The sequence below is a fragment of the Eubalaena glacialis genome, chromosome 4 (assembly GCF_028564815.1).
Source record: "Eubalaena glacialis isolate mEubGla1 chromosome 4, mEubGla1.1.hap2.+ XY, whole genome shotgun sequence".
NCBI lineage: Eukaryota > Metazoa > Chordata > Mammalia > Artiodactyla > Balaenidae > Eubalaena > Eubalaena glacialis.
The window spans coordinates 109,866,437-109,888,207 of NC_083719.1; the positions used below are offsets into that span (position 1 = coordinate 109,866,437).

General features: G+C 39.2%; 1 protein-coding gene across 4 annotated transcripts in view; it reads right to left on the minus strand.

Annotated features, from left to right (window-relative positions):
* Positions 1 to 17,629, minus strand: part of RAPGEF6 (Rap guanine nucleotide exchange factor 6) — a 231,800-nt gene extending 214,171 nt beyond the window's left edge. For all 4 annotated transcript variants that reach the window (XM_061189561.1, XM_061189562.1, XM_061189560.1 and 1 more), the window contains exon 1: positions 17,377 to 17,629. In XM_061189561.1, the coding sequence (XP_061045544.1) occupies positions 17,377 to 17,445 (69 nt within the window). In that variant the 5' untranslated portion in view covers positions 17,446 to 17,629. The remainder of the gene's footprint in view (positions 1 to 17,376) is intronic.
* Positions 17,630 to 21,771: the final 4,142 nt, after the last annotated feature.

The window sequence follows — 21,771 nt, forward strand, 5'->3', positions numbered from 1 at the left end:
CCAAAACAGTAGTTGGTAGGTGTAGTCATATTCTACAAACACAGCTGCTGGGGCCCCGTCCTTTGAATTAAAAGTCATCATAACCTGGTCAGACACCCACAAAATGCCTATCCCATGGAAATGTGCTTGTTATTTTCTAACGTCAAGACAATTTTGTTTTAGTGGCAAACAAGGTCTGAAAACTGGAAAGGTTATGTCATGGCAAACAGAATTAGAAGTCCATAACTTGACCTGCCCAATGAGGGTAGGCTAGAGTCCAGGAGTCCCAGAATTTCCTGAGATCCTCAACTGAATTATGTCATATCATTTCCTCTGTTTTCAAGTCAGAGGACATCTCTGGTACACCACTGATGATGCCATCAATAGCTGACAAAGAATTAGGAATTCACTTTTCAATTTTAAAGTCTAAGTGAGAACATAATTTACAAGTTTTGAAATATACACATGGTTCTCCAGTTCTCTGCCTGAAGAAAGTCTGACAAAGTTGATGAACTTTAGATTCTAAAAGTCCTTCAAATTAGCTAAAAGTTTGCCCTTTATTTGTCTCCAATCTTTGACAATTTGGCCATATTACACGCAGTTCTCCAACAGCATCTATAAATGGTGACCGCATGGATTTGAATAGAAGTATTAGGATTACTCCTATCCGGGGTTGGCGAATTTTTTCTATAAAGGGTCAGATAATAAATATTCTAGGTTTTCTGGGTCATATGGTTTTTGTCACAAGTACTAATCCACTTTGCCTTTGTAGCATGAAAACAACCAAAAAAAAAAAAAAAAAAAGTAAATGAATGGTGTGGGCACATTCCAATAAACCTTTATTTACAAAATAGTTGGTAGGCTAATTTGGTTCCCAGGCAATACTCTGTCAACTCCTAATGCATATGGTCAAAAATATCTAACAAAGAAGTCAAGCCATGAATAAACACCTCTTTAGCAAATACCTCAACTTATGAGTTTTGGTGGAAACTGAGTATATCAGATTTTCACTTTTCCAACCTTCCATAAAACTATGGCACAGGCAAATGATCCAGGCACTACCAATCACATATACTCATCATAAACTGTTCATCTAGTGATACCAAGAAGCAAGAACTATCCGGAATCCACTTTGGCAGCTAGTGGTTGAAGGGTCTGTGAACACATGCAGTGTACAGTATAGATGTTCAGCAGTGCAAGTTGTGGTATCCACTGTGTTCAGTGCTAGCAGCAGTAGTATCTTTACCAAATATGTGATAAGGAGTATGGATCATAGTTGTCTAGCCCCAAGTCTATTTCTCCAGCACTCCCAACAATTCTGTAGCTACCCACTATCCTTTTAATAAATTCCTTTTCTTTAAATTGACCAGAATTGGGTTCCGCTACATGTAAGTAACAACCCCGAAAGACCCTTATAGTAGCACCATCAGCATCACTTGGGAACTTGGCAAAAATGCAAATTCTCAGATTCCATCCCAGACCTAGTGAATTAGAATCGCTGGGAGTAGGACCTAGCTATCTGTGGTTTAATGAGCCCTACAGATGGTTCTGATGCAGAGAAAGTTTAGAACAAGTGGCTTATTGGTAGGATCTATGCCACTTGGGTTATCTGGCTGATAACCTATTAATGAGGAGGAACACAAGCACTGAGATGTCTAGTAAATCCTGGTCCCTCCAGTGCACCTGGTTTTAGGGTCACAAGATGTTAAGCATTTATGGAAGGACAGAAAATAATCTCCCAGAACAAAGGATGGTTGTAGTAGCAAACTGATTAATTCTCTCATATGATGTGAGTGGTTATGGTTTTGGTTTACACAGGACAGCAAGTATTGATAGTTGTTGACTGTGTAATGCTGGTCTTAGAAAGGGGTTTCTTCGAAACTGAGTTATTTGTAGTGAGGTGGATGGACCTAGAGACTGTCATACAGAGTGAAGTAAGTCAGAAAAAGAAAAACAAATACCATATGCTAACACATATATATGGAATCTTAAAAAAAAAAAAAATGGTTCTGAAGAACCTATGGGCAGGACAGGAATAAAGACACAGACATAGAGAATGGACTTCAGGACACGGGGAGGGGGAAGGGTAAGCTGGGACGAAGCGAGAGAGTGGCATGGATATATATACACTACCAAATGTAAAACAGATAGCTAATGGGAAGCAGCCACATAGCACAGGGAGATCAGCTCGGTGCTTTGTGACCACCTAGAGGGGTGGGATAGGGAAGGTGGGAGGGAGATGCAAGAGGGAGGGGATATGGGGATATATGTATATGTACAGCTGATTCACTCTGTTATACAGCAGAAACTAACACACCATCGTAAAGCAATTATACTCCAATAAAGATGTTAAAAAAAAAAAATAAAGTGTTAATTCCTGCCTGGAAAAAAAAAAAGAAAGGGGTTTCTTGTGGTTTCTGTATCAATTATCTCTGAGACAGGCTAAAGGTACTGCACTATCTGTTAGGCTTTTGGTATGTCCAAGATCAATAAAAGCTATTATAGAAAGCCAAAACAAACAAACAAACAAACAACGCTGACAGAGGCAGACTGGAAGTCTTACAGATATTTCTTGGTAATAAAAAATTTAAATGCTATATTCAAAGTGTTTTTAATTACTTAGTGTGCACTTGAAAGCTGCTCTACTCAACGTGAAAGAGGGAAATCATGAGGAAGATGAAAAAACTCAGAATTTATGACAGTCCAGATCAGTAACACCTAGATCAGCCACTGGTTCTGTAACTACAAAATACTGCAGAAATTATCCAGGGGTATTAGAAGAACAAATATCAACTCAGGATTAGGGAATAAAAATAATAAGTTCCACTTGGGCAAAAAGAAGGTGAGGAAGCGGTGATGACTCAGCGCTTCCTAAAACATATCAGCCATACCCTCTCAGCCAGTCAGCTACATGAGTGAAGGTGGGCAAGCTGAGGTGGGTGAGACCACTGCCATCCTACAAACTGCCCTTCAAATGATCCATACCTAATGCATTCACTGTAGGCATGTTCTACGACTTTTCAATTTCACTGTTAAATGAAATATTCAATTCATATTTGCAGCTCTGTATGTATGAGGAATTAATAATTCTGCTAAGTATACACTTCTAATTAAGCACTTTGGGATTTCTATCCCCTTCGTCAACACTGTACCAAGCAGTACGCTTCTCTCAGCAACTCCATCTCTCAATTCGGCTGACTGTTGCTCTACACATGCTTATAAAACCAACCAAAACTTGGAAAACTCAAAGTGGAATGCTTAGAGCAATTCTGAATTTTTTGTTTCTCAAAGTCTAAAGCCAGTTTATTTCTTATCTATGATATGCTTAAATCATCACATACAACTTTCAATACAACATCAAGTATCTCAAACACTCATTAACCAAGATATTTTACTCGTTATCCCAGCAATTTTAACAATAAAAAAACTCTCAGGATGGATCTCTATGGTTAGTACAGATTCAATCCCAAGATATACATATTCTGCAGCTGTAGTTGTATAATCAAAACTTATGCTGAAGCATCTTCCCCAAATTATCGTTAGGCTGCCTTCAGCCTAACAATGTGGTTAAAAACTTGGACTGTGGAGACAGCTGTGGTTTCAAATTCTGCCTCTATCAGTTACTAACCATGTAACATTGGATAATTTGCTTAACATTTATTTTTTGTACAATAGGAATGATAAACTGCTTCCTTTTAAACATAAAAAAAAATACCTATTAAATGTGTAGCATGGACACTGTCACATGGTAACAAATGTGTATTATAAAATTACAAAACAAAGGTTAAATTATATTCAGCAGACAATTAAAGCTATTTTAAAGATTTTCAACAATATCTCCAAGTTAACAAGCCCATACATTAAACATAGAATTCCATTCCATTGGTTTTATCATCCGTGAAGGTGTAAATATATTCTGCAAAATGGCAATAAAGGGCTATATAACACTTACCACACCTGGAGCCCAGACCATGGATTCTAAATACCATTTCCTACTAAAAGGAACCCAGGTTCCTCAGATATTCGGTTGGCCAAAAGTTCCTTCGGCTTTTAAGTAAAAATAAAATACACATTTTTCATTTTCACCAAGAACTTTGTTGAACTATGTATTCACTGTTTTGTTCCACTGCCTTCTGCCATTTTTCAGGCAACTTCATAATTCCATCTTCCCAAAACTTTTTATCTTTTTGAGCAAAGAACTGTTCCAGGTGCCTTTTACAGTCTTCCAGGGAATGGAAATTTTTTCCATTAAGAGAATTTTGTAAAGACCGAAATAAATGGAAATCTGAAGGTGCCATGTCTGGTGAATACGGCGGATGAATCAGAACTTCCCAGCCAAGCTATAACAGTTCTTACCTGGTCATAAAAAAAATCATGTAGTCTCGCGGTATCCTGATGGAAGATAATGTGTTTTCTGTTGACTAATTCTGGACGCTTTTCGCCGAGTGCCGCTTTCAGTTGGTCTAACTGGGAGCAGTACTTGTTGGAATTAATCATCTGGTTTCCCGGAAGGAGCTCATAAGAGAGGACTCCCTTCCAACCCCACCATATGCACAACATCACCTTCTTTGGATGAAGATCGGCCTCTGGTGTGGTTGGTGGTGGTTCATTTAGCTTGCCCCACGATCTCTTCTGCTCCACATTATTGTACAGTATCCGCTTTTCATCTCCCGTCACAATTTGTTTTAAAAACGGAACGTTTTCATTATGTTTAAGTAGAGAATCGCATGCGGTAATACAGTCAAGAAGATTTTTTTCGCTTAACTTATATGTGGAACATCAAAGTGATTCACATAACCAAGCTGGTGCAAATGATTTTCAACGCTTAAGATTTGGATATCTTGAATATGTCGGCTATCTCCAGCATGGTATAACGTTGATTGTTGTCAATTAATGTCTCGATTTGATCGCTATCAACTTCAATTGGTCTACCTGACCGTGGAGCATCGTCCAGCAAGAAACCTCCAGCACCAAACTTCGCAAACCACTTTTGACATGTTCGATCAGCCACAGCACCTTCTCCATACACTGCACAAATCTTTTTTTGTGTTTCAGTTGCGTTTTTACCTTTCTTTAAATAATAAAGCATAATATGCCAAAAAAGTCGCTTTTTTCTTCCATCTTCAATATTAAAATGGCTACACAAAAATTCACCAATTTTGATGTTTTTTTTAAAATGCACACTGACATGACAGCTATCACAATACAATCTAACAAAATTGTTTCACATGAAAATAAAGACAACTAAGCGAGCCATCTTACGGAAAACACCGAATGAACTTTTTGGCCAAGCCCATAAACGGCTGATTTCAGTAGTAGGGCAAGGAAAGTAAAAGCCTGGAACACCTTTTGGGGCCAGAAAGTAAGGTATTACTTAAAGACGACTGGGTCATGCCAAAAGGACACAGGAGCTGACTTAGAAAGGGCTCCTAGTGGCTAAATTTGGGGCAACCTAAGAATCAAAAAGAATAATGACAATATTAAAAATACAAAAATAATCCTTGAATTCAGTGATTTTTTTTTTTTTTTTTAGAGAAGGAGGAGAGGGGCAAGTGGGGAAAGTTCTTCTGTACATAATACCAGCTAATAAATGGAGAAGTAATAAACAACCTACACTTTCTACTGCACACTGAACACTTTCACCTGCGTGACCCCTCAGCATCTCAAGTGCAAATATCCAAAGTTAAACTGATTATCTGTACCCCTAGCTGTGTCTTGCTCCTCGGTTCCCTGATTTAGGTGACAGTACTCACCTTCAATGGCTCTGGTAAGAAATCTATCAATCCTACTTTCTAAACATCTCTGCTCACCATCTCAACTGGAGCAATTTAGGGATTATTTCTTACTGGGTAACAGAAAACAGCCTTCTTGCCTCTAGTCTGGCCCCCTGTAATCCATTCTTCAGAGTGCTGCCAGAGTGATCTTTCTAAAAAGAAAATACAAACTCCTTAACAAGGAGAACACAGTCCTTCATGTTCTGGATCCTGACCATGCCTGCAGCCTCACCTATTTTACTACTTATTCTTGTCCCAATGTTCCAGCTACGCGGGCAACTTGCATGTTCATACCAAGCTCATCTTGTGGCCTTGGAAAATGCTGTTCCCTTTTCAGCAAACACATTGTTCCTTCTTCACCTAACTTTTATATATTCAAATCTATACTCATGTCAGGGTTCCCTTTTCTAAAACAATTTGAATGACACCTGCCTACCCTTTACTCCTCTCTCCCAACAGCCCTCCTACAAAACTCCTGAGCACCTGATATGTGCAACTATCACAGTACTTAACCAGGCTGTATTTTGTCTGTGTACTTGCCCATCTCCTCCCCTAAGAACTTTAATCTTTTATCCCTGGCACTTAAAAACAGGACTTTAAAAATATTTACCACACAAACATTCATCAGGCAGTCTTCCACAAAAAAAGTATGCATTCAACTCTGCCTCAGAGAGTCATTTAAGGAGCTCATAAGCAATCCAAACTTCAGTTGCCACTTGTGATACTTATAAACTCTTTTCTAAAAAATATACTATGATGAAGCCTTCTCATATTAAAAGAATGCTTTTAAGAAACCAAACTAGAATAGGCTACCATCCTCTGAAAACAAGTTATAAAACAGAATGGTATAAAAAAAAAAAAAAAAAATCACATATCAAGCACACCTGTTTTCATTCTACATAAAACTTGAGAATTATAAACTTCCATTAAACTGACACAGGCACCTTAAGGTATTATACTTCATATAGTACAGTCACGATTAAATGAGAGGCATTTATTTAAGAAAATATTAGGCCTCTATATAGATGTCAGTAAAAAAACACAATTCAAAGCTTAAAATGTAACCTAAAGTTCACTGATAAAGAGAAAGCAGTGGGGCACTACTGGACTGAGGAAGTGACTGATGAATCATGTGACCTTGAGCAAGACATTTTACCTCTCTCAAGTTCAGTTCCTTTATCTGTATGCAACCCATTTCACTAGCTCTTGAACCATCAGCTAAAGTATTTTTGGAAAAGCTACATATACATACGTTCACAAATACATGCTAGGTGGTGTGCTACTTCTGCTATGTACTAAGTGTCCTGTCCAACAAGTCCCACTGCCTCTGCCACATGTCAAAGCCAGAAGCCCTAGGGCTGCCAAAATTTCAGTTTGGGGCAAAGTAGTGGAGAATGTCTGGTAGTAGTGAACATCAAATGGGGGCTGCTTATGCCTCCATAACCTCAAGTTCTTAATGAAGTGGCTCATTCAGTTTTTATTTACAGTGAGACCTCAGTTTAAACAGCCCAGTTCAAGGTAAAGCCAAAGGATAACTACAATGTTACAGAGCTCACAATCCTACATCCCTTTCAAAGAACATGACTTTGTCAGTCAATTTCACCATGCCTGGCTGCTCCTCCTCTTTGCAAAATTCCCTCTCAGGGAAGCTCATCTCTCAAAAACAAGATTTTATGGTGTCTAAACTCCTGAATCGCCACAGTTTTTTTTCTCAAGTTGGGAATCTCCAATACATGTAAAATGAGGTGTCATGCAAAAGAACTGTCTAATAAAGGCCCCATCCAGATCTAGTACTCCCTTTCTATACAGTTTAGCTTACAAATGAAGGTCAGAGGGGCCCAGAAGCATAAATAAGTTCTCTTATTTTCCAAGGAACCCTCTGAATGTGCATCTGCTGTAGAAAAGCACAACAGAATCTTTGTTCTGCCACCCTCAAGGATGCACACAGTGACTCACTCAAAAACGACTCCAAGTACAATGGTGCTCTTTCGCCAATTCAGAAAAAATCTCTACAAGTGTACACTTAAAAACCATTATTCTAAATTCTGAAATAGAGTAACAAATAATTATAAGAATACTAAAGTTTACATTCTTTCAGTCCAAGTTCCCTCTTTAACTTTTGGTAACAAAAATAAGCTACTTTTTTTTGTTTGTTTGTTTTTTAACAAAACCCTTTTCTGGATTGTAAATAGGCAATTACAGTAACATCTAGCTGAGCGTGAAATATTTGCCCAGCAAAAGTTTTAAGCCACCTGGTTAAAAACACATGAAAAGTTAAAACTGGCATTGCAGTTAAAACTGGAAATGTGTTTCAAAGCCATATAAAAAAGAAGTTCCTGTTTCAAGGTATGACTTAAGTTCCTCTATCTGAATTGTCTCTGAAGAACTGCCAGGTAAAACACATAGTTTCTTTATGGTAATTGTACATTATTCATATTTTAATAAGAGGATATTCATGGCAAATTTTGCCATTGTGCCAAACTTCATCAGTCTTTTTTTCCCCAGCACTTCAAGTATCAGACCAACAAAAATCACAACTAGAAAAACAGGGGAACAGTATTTTTCAGATTCCTTTTCTCTTTAAAGTCATTTACGCTACAAATATTTGGCTACCTACTATGTAACAAGTATTGCATGATGGAAACTGGGAGATAAGGATATAGTCACTGTCTTCAAGGAGCTTACAGTCCAGCCAGAGAGACAAACATGCTAGTAATCATAACACAGTACAGTAATTGCTATGGCAGAGGAAGGGACACAGAGAAGGAGTGGGAGATGAGATTTCAGTGAGGAGTCTGGATTTGTCAAGTGAGAGGATGGTGTTCTAGACAAAGGAAATAGCAAACTAATATGTATGGCTACATTTATTGAGTGCTCATTATGATTGGCACTTTGCTAAATAAATACTTACATATATTATCTCATTCAGTCCACGTAACAATCCCCCAAAGATATTCAATCTTAAAGTTAGGTAACTTTCCTAGGGTCACTCAAATTCTCAGTGCTAGAGCCCAGATCTCAAGTAGGCTTGTCCAAATCCAAATTCCAGGGCCCTAAACACTTTCCCACCCTATATAAAGCACACAGAAAGGAGAATATGGCACAATGGACAATGCTTCTAATCTCTGTCTATATATCAGAATTACTTAAGGAGCCTTCTATAAATACCAACGCTTGACACTCGATTCCAGAAGGTTCTAATTCAAGAAATGAAGGGTGGGCCTGGGCATTAAAAAAAATTCCCCAGGTTGAAAAACATATGTAGCCCAGGTTGAAAAGTACTGTGTTAGGATATTTACATTTCTCTAATAATTAGTGATATTGAGCATCTTTTCATGTGTTTGTTGGCCATCTCTATGTCTTCTTTGGAGAAATGTCTATTTAGGTCTTCCGCCCATTTTTTCAGTGGGTTGTTTTTTGATATTGCGCTGCATGAGCTGTTTGTGTATTTTGGAGATTATTCCCTTGTCGGTCTCTTCGTTTGCGAATATTTTCTCCTATTCTGAGGATTGTCTTTTCATTTTGTTTATAGTTTCCTTTGCTGTGAAAAAGCTTTTAAGTTTAATTAGGTCCCATTTATTTTTTTTTAATTTTCATTACTCTAGGAGGTGGGTCAAAAAGATCTTGCTGCGATTTATGTCAAAGAATGTTCTGCCTATGTTTTCCTCTAAGAGTTTTATAGTGTCCGGCCTTACATTTGGGTCTTTAATCCATTTTAAGTTTGTGTTAGAGAGTGTTCTAATTTCATACTTTTACATGTAGCTGTCCAGTTTTCCCAGCACGACTTATAGAAGAGACTGTCTTTTCTCCATTGTATATTCTTGCCTCCTGTGTCATAAATTAGGTGACCATAGGTGCGTGGGTTTATCTCTGGACTTTCTATCCTGTTCCATTGATCTAAACTACTATGAGGTATCACCTCACACCAGGCAGAATGGCCATCATCAAAAAATCTACAAATAATAAATGCTGGAGAGGGTGTAGAGAAAAGGGAACCCTTCTACACCGTTGGTGGTAATGTAAATTGGTACAGCCACTATGGAGAACAGTATGGCGGCTCCTCAAAAACTAAAAATAGAACTACCATATTACCCAGCAATCCCACTCCTGGGCATATACCCAGAGAAAACCATAATTCAAAAAGATACAGAAGATGTGGTACATATATACAATGGAATATTACTCAGCCATAAAAAGGAACGAAATAGTGCCATTTCCAGAGACGTGGATAGACCTAGAGACTGTCATACAGAGTAAGTCAGAAAGAGAAAAACAAATATCGTATAATATCGCTTATATGTGGAATCTAGAAAAATGGTACAGATGAACTTATTTGCAAAGCAGAAGTAGAGACACGGATGTAGAGAACAAACTTGTGGATACCAAGGGGGGGAAGGGGGAGGGTAGGATGAACTGGGAGATTGGGATTGGCATACATACACTACTATGTATAAAATAGATAACTAATGAGAACCTACTATATAGCACTGGGAACTCTACCCAATACTCTGTGGTCACCTAAATGGGAAGGAAATCTAAAACAGAGGGGATATATGTATACATATAACTGATTCACTTTGCTATACAGCAGAAACACAACACTGTAAAGCAACTTTACTCCAATAAAAATTTTTTTTTAAAAAAGTACTGTGTTAGGATATTTATATAAGTAGTTTAAAATGCATGTGTTTGGGGGTGGGGGGTGATAAGGCTAGAGTGCTAGGCAGAAGATAATGGAGGACTTTACATCTTTCCCATTCCCCTCAGAGCCAAACTCACAAACAGTACACTTGCTGCCTTCACTTTCTTGGGTCTGATTCTCACTTTAATCCACTGCAGTCAGGCTCTGTATTCAGTCCACTGAAATCATTCTGATGGACGCAACCCGAAGAATTTATGAGTCCTCACCTTTCTTGAACTCTCTATAGTACCTGATATTAATGATTAGGGATTTCTTTCTGAAATGTCCTCCTGTAACACCACTCTTCTGTTCTCCTTCTACCTCTATAAACAATTTCTTTTCATTCTCTTAGGCAGTTTTCTTTTCCTTCCCCCATCCCTTTAATATTAGAGCACCCAAAGGGTCTGCCCTTCTATTCTCACTTAGTTTTCTCACTGAGTATTCCCACCAATCCCATGACTTCACCTATGACCCATATGCTGTAGACTCTCAGACCAACTCAGACCCATAACCTGGTTTGACCTGAAGCTCCAAATGCTTACTGAACATCTCTATCTGTGTCTCCTGTAGAGAGTCTCAAACCCTTTCCAAAACTGAATTCTCTTTCTACCCTAATTCTGCTCTTTAATAACGTACTCTTATACACAGTTACCCAAATGAGAAATTCATAAATTATCTGAACTTCTGCTTTACTCTGAACAGACCCAACCCAAGTCTGTCCCAACAAGCAAAAGACAGAAAAGTTTTGCCAGATTTGCCCCAGAGCTATTGCAGACACTTGAGAAGAATATAAGGACAGAGTATATCTTTGCCTCAAGTGCAGCATCTGGGGTTTGAGGCAGTTACCGCAAGAGTAGGCTTGGACAGAATGAGGTGGCCAATCCAAAAGGGTAGGTGAGTCACGGTATAAAAAAGGATAAGTACATGAAGATCAAGGAAAGCCAAGAGAGAAGCTTCAAAGTCCAGTCCAGAGATAAAACGCAAAGAACCAAGATAGTTTCATAGTCCTCTTGGTTGCTGTAAAGAATACACACTGTATGATTCCACTCAAATGAAATTCAAAAACAGGCAGAACAAATTTATGGTGAAAGATGTCAGAACAGTTTCCTTTGGGAAAGGGTACTGATTGGGAGGGGCAAAGGGGGAGTTTCTGGAGTGCTGGTAATATTCTATATCATGATTTGGATGGTAGCTAAATATATTTGTGAAAATTAAGCTAGCTTATACTTAAAAGCATGCGGACTTTACTGTATGTGTATTACAGTCAATTTCAAAGTTTAAAAAAACAAAACAAAACAAAACTCTGGTGGGATGTACAAATTCCCGTTTCAACCAGTGACCATGTTGGGCCAATTTTACTTCCTCACTATTCCACTATCAAATATTCTGCTACCTTATCTCACTCCTGAACTACTGCATTTGTTTCCTATAACCAGATCTGTATCTCCTGATTTCCCGGTTATCCTGATATAATCATTAACAGTCTTGGCTTTCACACAGAAAAATATCATGGTTTGGACAAAATGTTATCTGTTCATCCTACTGTAAACCACCCTGCCTCTAAGGTAGCCGGCCTGTGCTCTTCCCGACCGACCCCCTGCCCCCCCTACCTCTTCAACAATGCCGACAGAGTAATCTTTGTAAAACTGATCTTATTTCTGGGCTTTAAACCCTCCAATAGTTCTCCTTTATTTACAACATCCAGTCCAAATCCCTGAAATGATCCAATCCTGCTATTATACCCAGCTTCAACATTTAACATCCACCACCATGTACCATCCCCTTACACACACAAACACCCCATACACTAGCCCAGTGTTTTGCAACCTTTTTTCATTATCACATCCCTCCAAAGAGTATTTCTCATAATTGCCACCCCGTCTCCAATTAAATATTAAGGAATAAGACTTTGTCAGGTAGGGATGAGTTTTGTGTAGATATTACTACACAAACCATAGTAATATCTAAGATTTTTTTTTCACTCCCCCCAAAAGACCCAATTTTTGTCCCTTTGGGGATGACATCATCCCCACTGGGAATGCATACTCTAGTCTTACAGACTGGCTTCTTGTTCTACAAATGTACCTGGCTTGTAACCATTAGTGCCTTTGCTCCTGCTGCTCTCTGCCTGGAATGACCTCCCTTCTGGATATCATCCAGACAGCTATTCACGACATCTAACCTTTAATTTAAGGCTCCTCCAAGAAGCCTGTCCTTTCCCCACTTGCAGTTGTAAAGTGCCCTATCCATACCTTCGTCACTAGTAACCTTAACATTCTACTGTTTTCACATCTGTCTCCTAAGTCACTGAGGAATAGGGACCATGTCCAATTTCTCTCTACAACCTTGGCTTTTAGTATTGTGCCTAACATATCATCTGTTAACTGAATGAATAAATTAATGTTATCATCTGCATGAGGTAACCATACATCTCAATTTGCTGGAGACAGTCCTTTAATCTGTTTTCCTGGTATAAATATTAATCCACCTCTTTTAATTCTCAAAAATGATCTGGATGATAACTTATATTGCTAACCTATCTAGGCAGTGGGAAATAATTAAATTCTGAGCAAGAATAGAAGATGATCAGATCCGAGTATTAGAAAGATCACTCTAGCAATAATATGACAATAAATAAAAAGACTCAAGCAAAAATTCAGGGGTGAAACGATAAAAGTGTGAACTAGGGTAGCACAGCTGGATAGGAAGAGGTAGAGAGAGATTCAAGATGTAAAATCAAACAAGGTTTAGTGACCAGTTAGATATAGAGAGGAAGACAGCAGGCGGAATCAAGAGTAAAAACACTAATTTCTGGATTGAGCAACTGGGGCAGTCACCAGCAGAATATTAAAGAGGAGGAATGATGATGGTTTCAATTTGAGACTAATGACTGAAGAACCTGGAGGACAATTTAGTGGTTAGATATATGAATCTGAAGCACATGGAAGGGGGTAACACGCGCTATACAGACCTAGGTGTCAGCCTATAAAAATTAACTGAAGTCACGGTGCAGAATGAGACCACCCAGGATGTACAAAATCAGCAATTCTAATGAACAGAAGTATTATCTTTTTAACTTGAGGACTTTACAAAATTAATTCTAAATTTTGTTCTGTTTAACATATTTATTGATCATTTAACATGCACAAAACATGGTATTAAGCACTTAGAGACAGAAATATAAGAGAAATAAGGTGTTCACTCCGAGGTAAAAAAGAAAGATTACAGAGAAAGAATGGCATTGAATATGGACTGAGTTGAGAAAAAGCCAAATTCAAGGTCTCAGTTTTGACTGTGGCATCTTTAATTTTGGCATGATGACTCAAAATAAGTACCTTAACAGCTTTTGTTGCTTTAGAGCACTTAGCTTCCCACAGAGTATTTAAATCTAAAATTTTCCGTTAAAAAAAAAAAAAAGATCTTTGTAAGGTGGGAAAGGAAATCAGAGAACTAGCTCAGGAAAGACAATGTGCTGTGGAAGGTGAATCTACACAGTAGGAGAAATGGCCAGAAAAGTAAAAACTGTGTTAGAACACAGTTCTAAATGGCATACTTTACAAAAGTTTCCATTCTCAGTGTCTGGCTCACTAGGATTATGCTTGAGTTGATATGTAAGGACAACACATGGGTCAAAATAAAAGAACCATTAATTTTGTCCCAGAAACAAACAGAAGAGTTCTTTATTCATTAATTATATGATGCAAAAATCTGATTACAAAATTATAAGACACTGATTCTTATCTATTTGTATATTTTTTCATAATGCTTTGTGCCCAGTACATATTCAAGGAAAAATAAGCTGAATGAATGCTTTATCCCCTTCTATTACACACTTTATTGGCTTAGCTTCCAGGACAGCACCACTCTATCCTAGTTTTTCTTCTCCTGCACTGTTTGCTCCCATGCCTTCTCCTTTGCTGGTTTCTGCTCTTCTCCCCTGACCTTGTAGTGATCAAGTGCCCCAGGGCACTGTCTTTGGTCCTCTTCTATTCCCATGTACACTCACTACTTCGGTAATTTCATCTAGTCTCATGACTTTCAACATTATCTGTAAGCTAATAACTATAAAATTTCTATTTCCAACCCAGCCTTCTCTTTAGAAATAATTACAAATTGTATATGCAACTCCTTACCTGACATTTCTAACAGACATTTCAAATGTGACATGTTCAAAACTGAATTTCTGATCCACTCCCCTCCCCAAAACTACTCCTCCTGCAGCTTTCCCAGTCTCTTTGATGGCAGATCAAACTCTCTTCAATGGTAACTCCAACACTCCAGTTATTCAGGCCAAAAACCTTGAAATCATGTTCGATTCTTTTCTTTTCCTCAAAGCACAATCTAATCCATTAGCAAATCCTGTTGGCTAAATCCTGTTTCCATAATTGACTACTACTCACCACCAGCATTACTATCACTTTAGTCTGAGTTATGATCTCTTCCCTGCTTTAATGTGATAACCTCTAACTGATGTTCCTGTTTCTTTCTACCCCTGCTCCCACACAGTTTATTCTCAATCCAGCAAGCAGCCAGGGGATGCTTTAAAAACTAGGATAACATCGTTCCTCTGCTTCAAAACATTTTGGTGGAAAATAAAACCCTCTTTCACTCAAAGTAAAAGTCAAAGAATTTACAATTTAGAAAGTCCTGCATGATAAGCTCCATCCTACACCACCACTATCACCTCTCTGACTTCATCTCTTACCACTCTTCTCCAGTCACTCAGAGCTCCTTGCTATTCCTTGAATGCACCAGACACATTCTCATCTTAGAACTTTTGCAATGACTATCCTACTTGGAAAGCTATTTCCCCATATATCCCCATGGCTAACTCTATCACATGAATCAAGACTTTAATCAAAATTCATCTCAACCAGGACACCGACTACCTTAAATTGCACCCAGTCCTTGTCCCTTACTTCCAATTCCTTTATCCTGCTCTTTCTTTAACTAGCAATTATCAGCTAACATATTATGTAACATACTTGTTTATTATATTTATCTGCCTACTCCCCTCCCCCTTCTGTTAGAATGTAAACACCAATAGGGCATGCCTGTTTTGTTCACTGATACATCCTAGTGCACAAAATAGCGCCCTGAACTGGTAAGCTTTCAACAAATAATTGTTGAGTGAATATATTTATAATAGACCCTTAAGAGCCACTAAAAAGAATAAGGATCTTCCGAAAGCAGGCATGACCCTGTGAGAATTTCATCAAATTATTTATCACAAATAGCTTAACACTAGGATTCAATTTATCACTTCTTTATTGATACTTCTGTACCCCGAACAAATTCTACACTCATTCAAAAGCACTGCCAATGATGGGACATCCCTGGCGGTCCAGGAGTTAGGACTCCACGCTTTCACTGCCAAGGGCCCGGGTTCAATCCCTGGTGGGGGAACTAAGATCCCACAAGCTGCGTGGCGTGGCAATCAATCAATCAATCAATCAACCAATAAAAGTTTAAAAAGCACTGCCAGTGATTCAAGCAGTTAACAAGTTATGCTGCTAGATGTCAGAGCTCCAGTCTGTGTACTGTGGGCAGTTGTTTAGCATTTCCTTAAACAACGCTGCTGTCCCAGTAAAACAAGATAAAGTACTTACACAGCACACACTGGCCAACATAACTTTGTGAACAGTTTAGAAAATTTCCTAAGGCTCAAAAATAAGCAATTTCAAAGTAGGTAATTCTGTTATTAAAGAAAATTAGGATCTTCCCATTAAAATGTGATTTTATCATAAGTAATATTTAAAAGTAAAACCTACATTATACATTGTAAGCCTTGTATGATACTTTCTAATGATATAAAAACTATGGTAGATTCACCTGTTCAAAGTGAATGCTTTCAATTAACTCACAATGACCTCAAGAATTATCAGAGGGAAATTAAGACACATGGGATTACAAATGCAGGTCTCAAAAAGAGGGCCGTGGAAAGTGGTAGAATTTGCTTTGTTTATATGCAAAGATCAGGATTTCCAATAAGAAAGTTTGACCCAGTAGCTACAATTACAGCTTGACTAATATCATGTCACAAAAGGTCAGCCCAAATTACTGAGACTTACTATGCAAAACATTATAAATCTGAAAAACACAAAAGTGACTTAGGAAGAACTAACCAAAGCACTTCATTGTATTTATTGCAATTACACACAAGACAATCCAACAATCCATTCACATTGTTGTTAGTTTTTGCTTTTTGGTTTAGGAAACATACCACTTATTATGGAAACTTCTCCAAATCAAGGAAAACCTTCCCCCCCACCCCCAATTTAAGCCTATAGGGACTGCCAAGGTTAACAGGTTTTAGTTATTTGCCCGAACCCCAGCCTTCAGCTCAAGTGAAAATCATTTAACTCAATACAGCAGGTTTTGGATCCAAGCACAAAATACTGTAACATTTCCCAGTGACACAGTCTGAAAAACGACCTCCCCAGAACTGATCTTCAGATACGCATAATTCTCCACCAGAATTCATCATCTGACTGGATGCAAACTTTTAAACTGATCTTGAAAACTTTTTCTTTAGGCAACTGAACAGTATTTCAAAGAACTTTAAGAGAAGTTATTTCTTAATAACACGGCTGTTATAGTTCACTTACAATTTTTCATAGTCTACCTACCTACGGGACAATCTCAGTCCGAGACCCACATTTTACCCTGAGAAAATACGATTTAGTAATGGTGCTTTTTTATCGAAAACACTGGGAAATCACCGGCAAGGACGGGTGTGCGGGGAAGGCGGCACAGCGAGCAGGAAAGACGGTCGTCACCCGCCAGCGACAAGGGCCTGGGTCAGGGCCGGGGACTCAGAGAACAGATACCTTGGCAGCAGGTGCGACGCTCTGGCAAGGGGACAGTCGCCGCAAGTTTCGGACCGACAGAGGGATGCTGTCCGTTGGACAGCGGGAGGCGCGCCGGGCCGGCTGGCCTTACCTCGGGCGTCCGCTCGGGCGGCTTCTTCTTCAGCGCCTGCCTAGCTCCGGGGTCCACGGGTGAGTTCATGGTCGCGGCCCCGGCCCCCGTGCTCCCCAGCCTGCCCTTAGCAGCCCACGCGACAGCCCATTCACCCTAGGTAGGGGGGGGGGCTACACCCTTTTCCCCCTCCCCTGAAGAAGGGAGCTCCGCACTGCGGCGGGGACCGCGCTTTGGCAAACAAGCCTTCGCACCACCCGCCCAGGGCCTCAGCCCACGCGCGACTGGCCAGAGGGAAGCCCGCGCGGGGGCGGAGGAAAGGCGAGTGCGCGTGCGCAGCAAGCGCAAGCGCGCAAACGGGCGCCTAAGGGCGTGACTCTGCAATGACGTAAAAACTGGGGTGGTGCAGTGAAGCCTCCTCCAACCCTTCTTCGTGAGATTTGAAGAAACGTCGCGAGACCTCACCCAAGCCCGTCACGGGATCCGCCTCGGAGTTGGGGTTTCCGCCACTCCAGCTTCCGGTGGAGGGGCTGAAAACGCGCTGTGACCGACTGAACGAGAATAGCTTGTTGGGGATCGAACCCGTGCGGCAGGTGTTCTGGGTGGAGAGTTCTGATTGTGCCAAAATACGGAAGCTCAGGGCATGGCCAAGCCCGGGGCGGAGCTCCAGCTCTGCATCTCCGACACCGCTCCCTTGGAGAACGTGCGGAAGTCGAAGCGGCCATTCGGCAAACGAGGAAGTTCATACCTTCTCTTCCCTGTCTTCTAATAAAACGAATCTCTTGTGGAAGGGGCCCGCCGAGAAGTACCTGCCTTGTCCAAGACGGACGCCCTGACATCAGGGCAGAGGAACCGAAGATTCGTGGCCTTGAGCAGGGGTGGGCAGCCACCGTGCCTGCAGCCAGCTCAAGAGTTACTGCTGGTTCGCGAAGTCAGTCTAGACTACGTTCACGTAACCAATGCCCAGGACAGCCTTCCCTCCGCTCAACCCCTTCTCAGGCAGCGGGCCTTAGGGTTGCCTGGCTCAGGAGTGACCGCTCTCTCACTACACTTTACATACTAGTCTGTTTCCCAACAGGCCGAATAAGGCAAATTAACGTTTATTTACTAGTCCCTTGGTAAGAAAAACATCTCGACTACTCTCTGCGGCAGCCACACACCTGCAGAGGCTGTTTCTGCCTTAAGGTCACTGACAGAATTCCAGAATCCATCGTTCTAAACAGTCCTATGTCAGCGTACAGATAAGCCGTACAGGTTACACAGTTCCTTACTTTGGAGCCTCATAAGCATGTCCTTTCCACTGAATACATCTTAGTATTTCTTACAGCAATTGGCATGGTTCACTAAATAACTCGAAGCGATTTAAGATTATGACGTTATTCATATTTTTAATGACATGGTAATAAGAAAATTATATTTTAGAGTAACAAAAGGGAAAGGAGAGTTCAGGCTGCAACATTCACCGTTTCAGGGACCTAGTAATGATGGCTGATGTTAATAAGGGTTTTGTTTTCCGTTGGTCATTCACCTTGCCCAAACTTGAAGTTTACAACATAATATTAGCACATTTCGTTTTTAAGTATAGGACAAAAACCTTACCAGGGAAGTTATGACTCAGCCACTCTGGAAAGAAATTTTCAGTTGATCACAATTGTGACACTGGCACTTTCGTCATTTTTTTGTGTATAAACATATCCTCTCAAAAGTCTGTGTAAGATCACAAAGGTTATCCCTTCCATTTTTGAAGCATGTTTCCAAAGCCACATCAACATTTTGAAAAGAGGGAAAAGGCATTAAAGCATGATGACCACGAGCTTGGACTTTAGGGGCAAACATCTGTATTTGTGTCTTTAATAGGCCATTTCTAGTTAAATGACTTAGTTATTTGATATTTCTGAACTTAAGTTTCCTTAACCGTAAAATTGGAATAGTAAAAGACCTATTGCTTTGGAATTTTCTTAAGATTACATGAGATAATTTATGTGAAGCATTTAGGATGTTGCCTGCACAATCCAGGCACTCTTTATTATTTCTATTACTTTACCTCTAGGAAGTGATTTCTCTAAAGCATACATTCAAATTTGAAGAATTGGATAGGTTTTTTTTCCTTTACTGCTTTTTTTTTTTTTCATTAGAACTATTAAGAAACACATTTAAGTATTCATGAAGATGTGGAGCAACAGGAACTCTCACAAACTGCCAGTTAAGTGTCTATTGGGAAACCAGTTAGAAAAAAAAGAAGTATCTAGTAAAGCTGAAACTTAACATACCTTTTGACAGCAAGCCCACTCCTTGACATATGTCCTAAAGAATACCCAGAAAAGATGACCAAAAATGGTCACTGTTCATATTAGCCAAAAATTGGAAATAACCCAATTGTCCATCAACTATAGAATGGGTAAATTGCTGTATATTCATTCAGTGAAATACCACCTACATAGCACATGAATGAATCGCCAACATGTTGATAGAAAAAAAGCAAAACAAAATATGGGGTATAATTACACAAAGTTCAAACAAGCAAAACTAAAGTATATCACTTAGGGATGCATACACAAAAGTAAAACTATTAAAAGAGAGCAAGGAAATGTTCACGAAAATCAGGTTGGAATTTACAAAAATGAGAAGGGAGAGTATTATGATCAGGATAGGGCACATGGAGGAGGGGTGGAGATCCTGAATTACTGAAAATGATTTACCTCTTGACCTAAGTGATGGTTACATTAGTGTACATTTATTAATTTTATATAATACTTGACAAGAAAAAATTAAGTCTATAAAAGTAACTTATTAATATAGACCTTATAAGACAGCAACAGTAAAAACAGTATATTAATATCCACAGTAACTATACACACCTAAATTTAAGCATATTTCCAAAATCTATCTTGTCCTTTGCTATCCTGTATTGTACTTTGGTATGCTGAAAAAAGTGAGGAGACAGTGAGAGCTCTAATAGCTATTTTCAGAGAAAAGCCAACCTCTACGATAGGATTCACCAACATTAACATATATCTGAAACAAAAAAGTAATGGTTCTGAATGCAAGTAATTTACTAAATTATAGGAAAATAAAAAGATGGTTAAGTCTTTAAAAAAAAAAGCTTAACTACTTACCCTACCTTAATTTTTGTCATTATACTTACCATAACCTGACAGCATAATATCTTGGTCTATCTCCTCCACCAGCAGGAAATATGTAAACTTCATGAGAAAGTTTGTGTTGTTTACTGACTTATCCCTGGCACCCAGACCCATGCCCAGCACGTAACAGGTGCTCAATCAATATTTGCTAAATGAACAAATTGATCTATCTAGGACTAAGTGATTAAGAGGGGATTTTGCTGTTAAGAAGATAGACACTTGATTGCTTTCCAATGGCAAAGAAAGATATCTGGCTAGACAACTATTCTATTATGCAAAACTGAATACTCATTAGGCACACACAATCATATGGCCATCTTTGCAGAACAACAGCAAACCATCAAAAGACTGAAGTTAAGAGCACTGGTTTTAATAGCACCTGGAATGGAGTAAGGAATTCAGATTTCGGGTATGCTGGGAAACTGAGTCACTACTAGTTGAAAACTAAGAGCACTTGCTGGCCCAAATCCAGAAGGTTTCTATCACTGAATAAGAATCTTTGAGGGTGGGGTCTAGGAATTAATACTTTCCAAACACTATCTAGGTGTTCCTAATATGCAACCAGGTTTGAAAACTACTTTAAACTAACTCAGGTTTTGGACTAGTCTGACCCATCTTAATTCCAACACAGTGAAGGGTATTGACTTGTGAGTGATGAACCAAATGTACGACACAAAAGTGGCATCACAAGTTTCTTGAGGAAATAATATCTTCTTTATATTTACACAAGACGTAAACAATGTTATTCCCTTTGAGACAATTTAGGTAACACTGCTTTTATCAATAATTTTACTTTGAGTGTTGAGGTGAATATAAAGACATGTTTTGGGACTGTCCTTGTTACAATGGCCACTTGGAAAGGAAGGAGTCTCCAGCCTCTTCAACTTAATACTCTCCTTAAATACAGTTATACCTAGGGGAGGTCTAATCAGATAGTGCTAACCTGGGCAGAGAGCTGTCTGCAACCTGATGAAGGGATAGGTCTAGGCTCATACTTTTATGAAAAGGAGAGTCCCTTTTAAAGGAAACGTTATAAGGGGACCAAATCCTGGGGTGTTGGCAAGAAAGAAGCCCCTGACCCGAGCATATGCTTTAAGACCAGAGTTCTCCTGAAAAAATAATGGATGGAAATTTCATCCATTTAAAAATCTTTCTAAAAATTTCTTTTAAAAAATTTAAAAGAAAATTCTTTAAAACTCTCTTTTGGATTGCCTGTATTTTCTTTTCTTTAGGGAAGTTTCAAATCTTAAATCTACAGCAAACATGGCCAAGT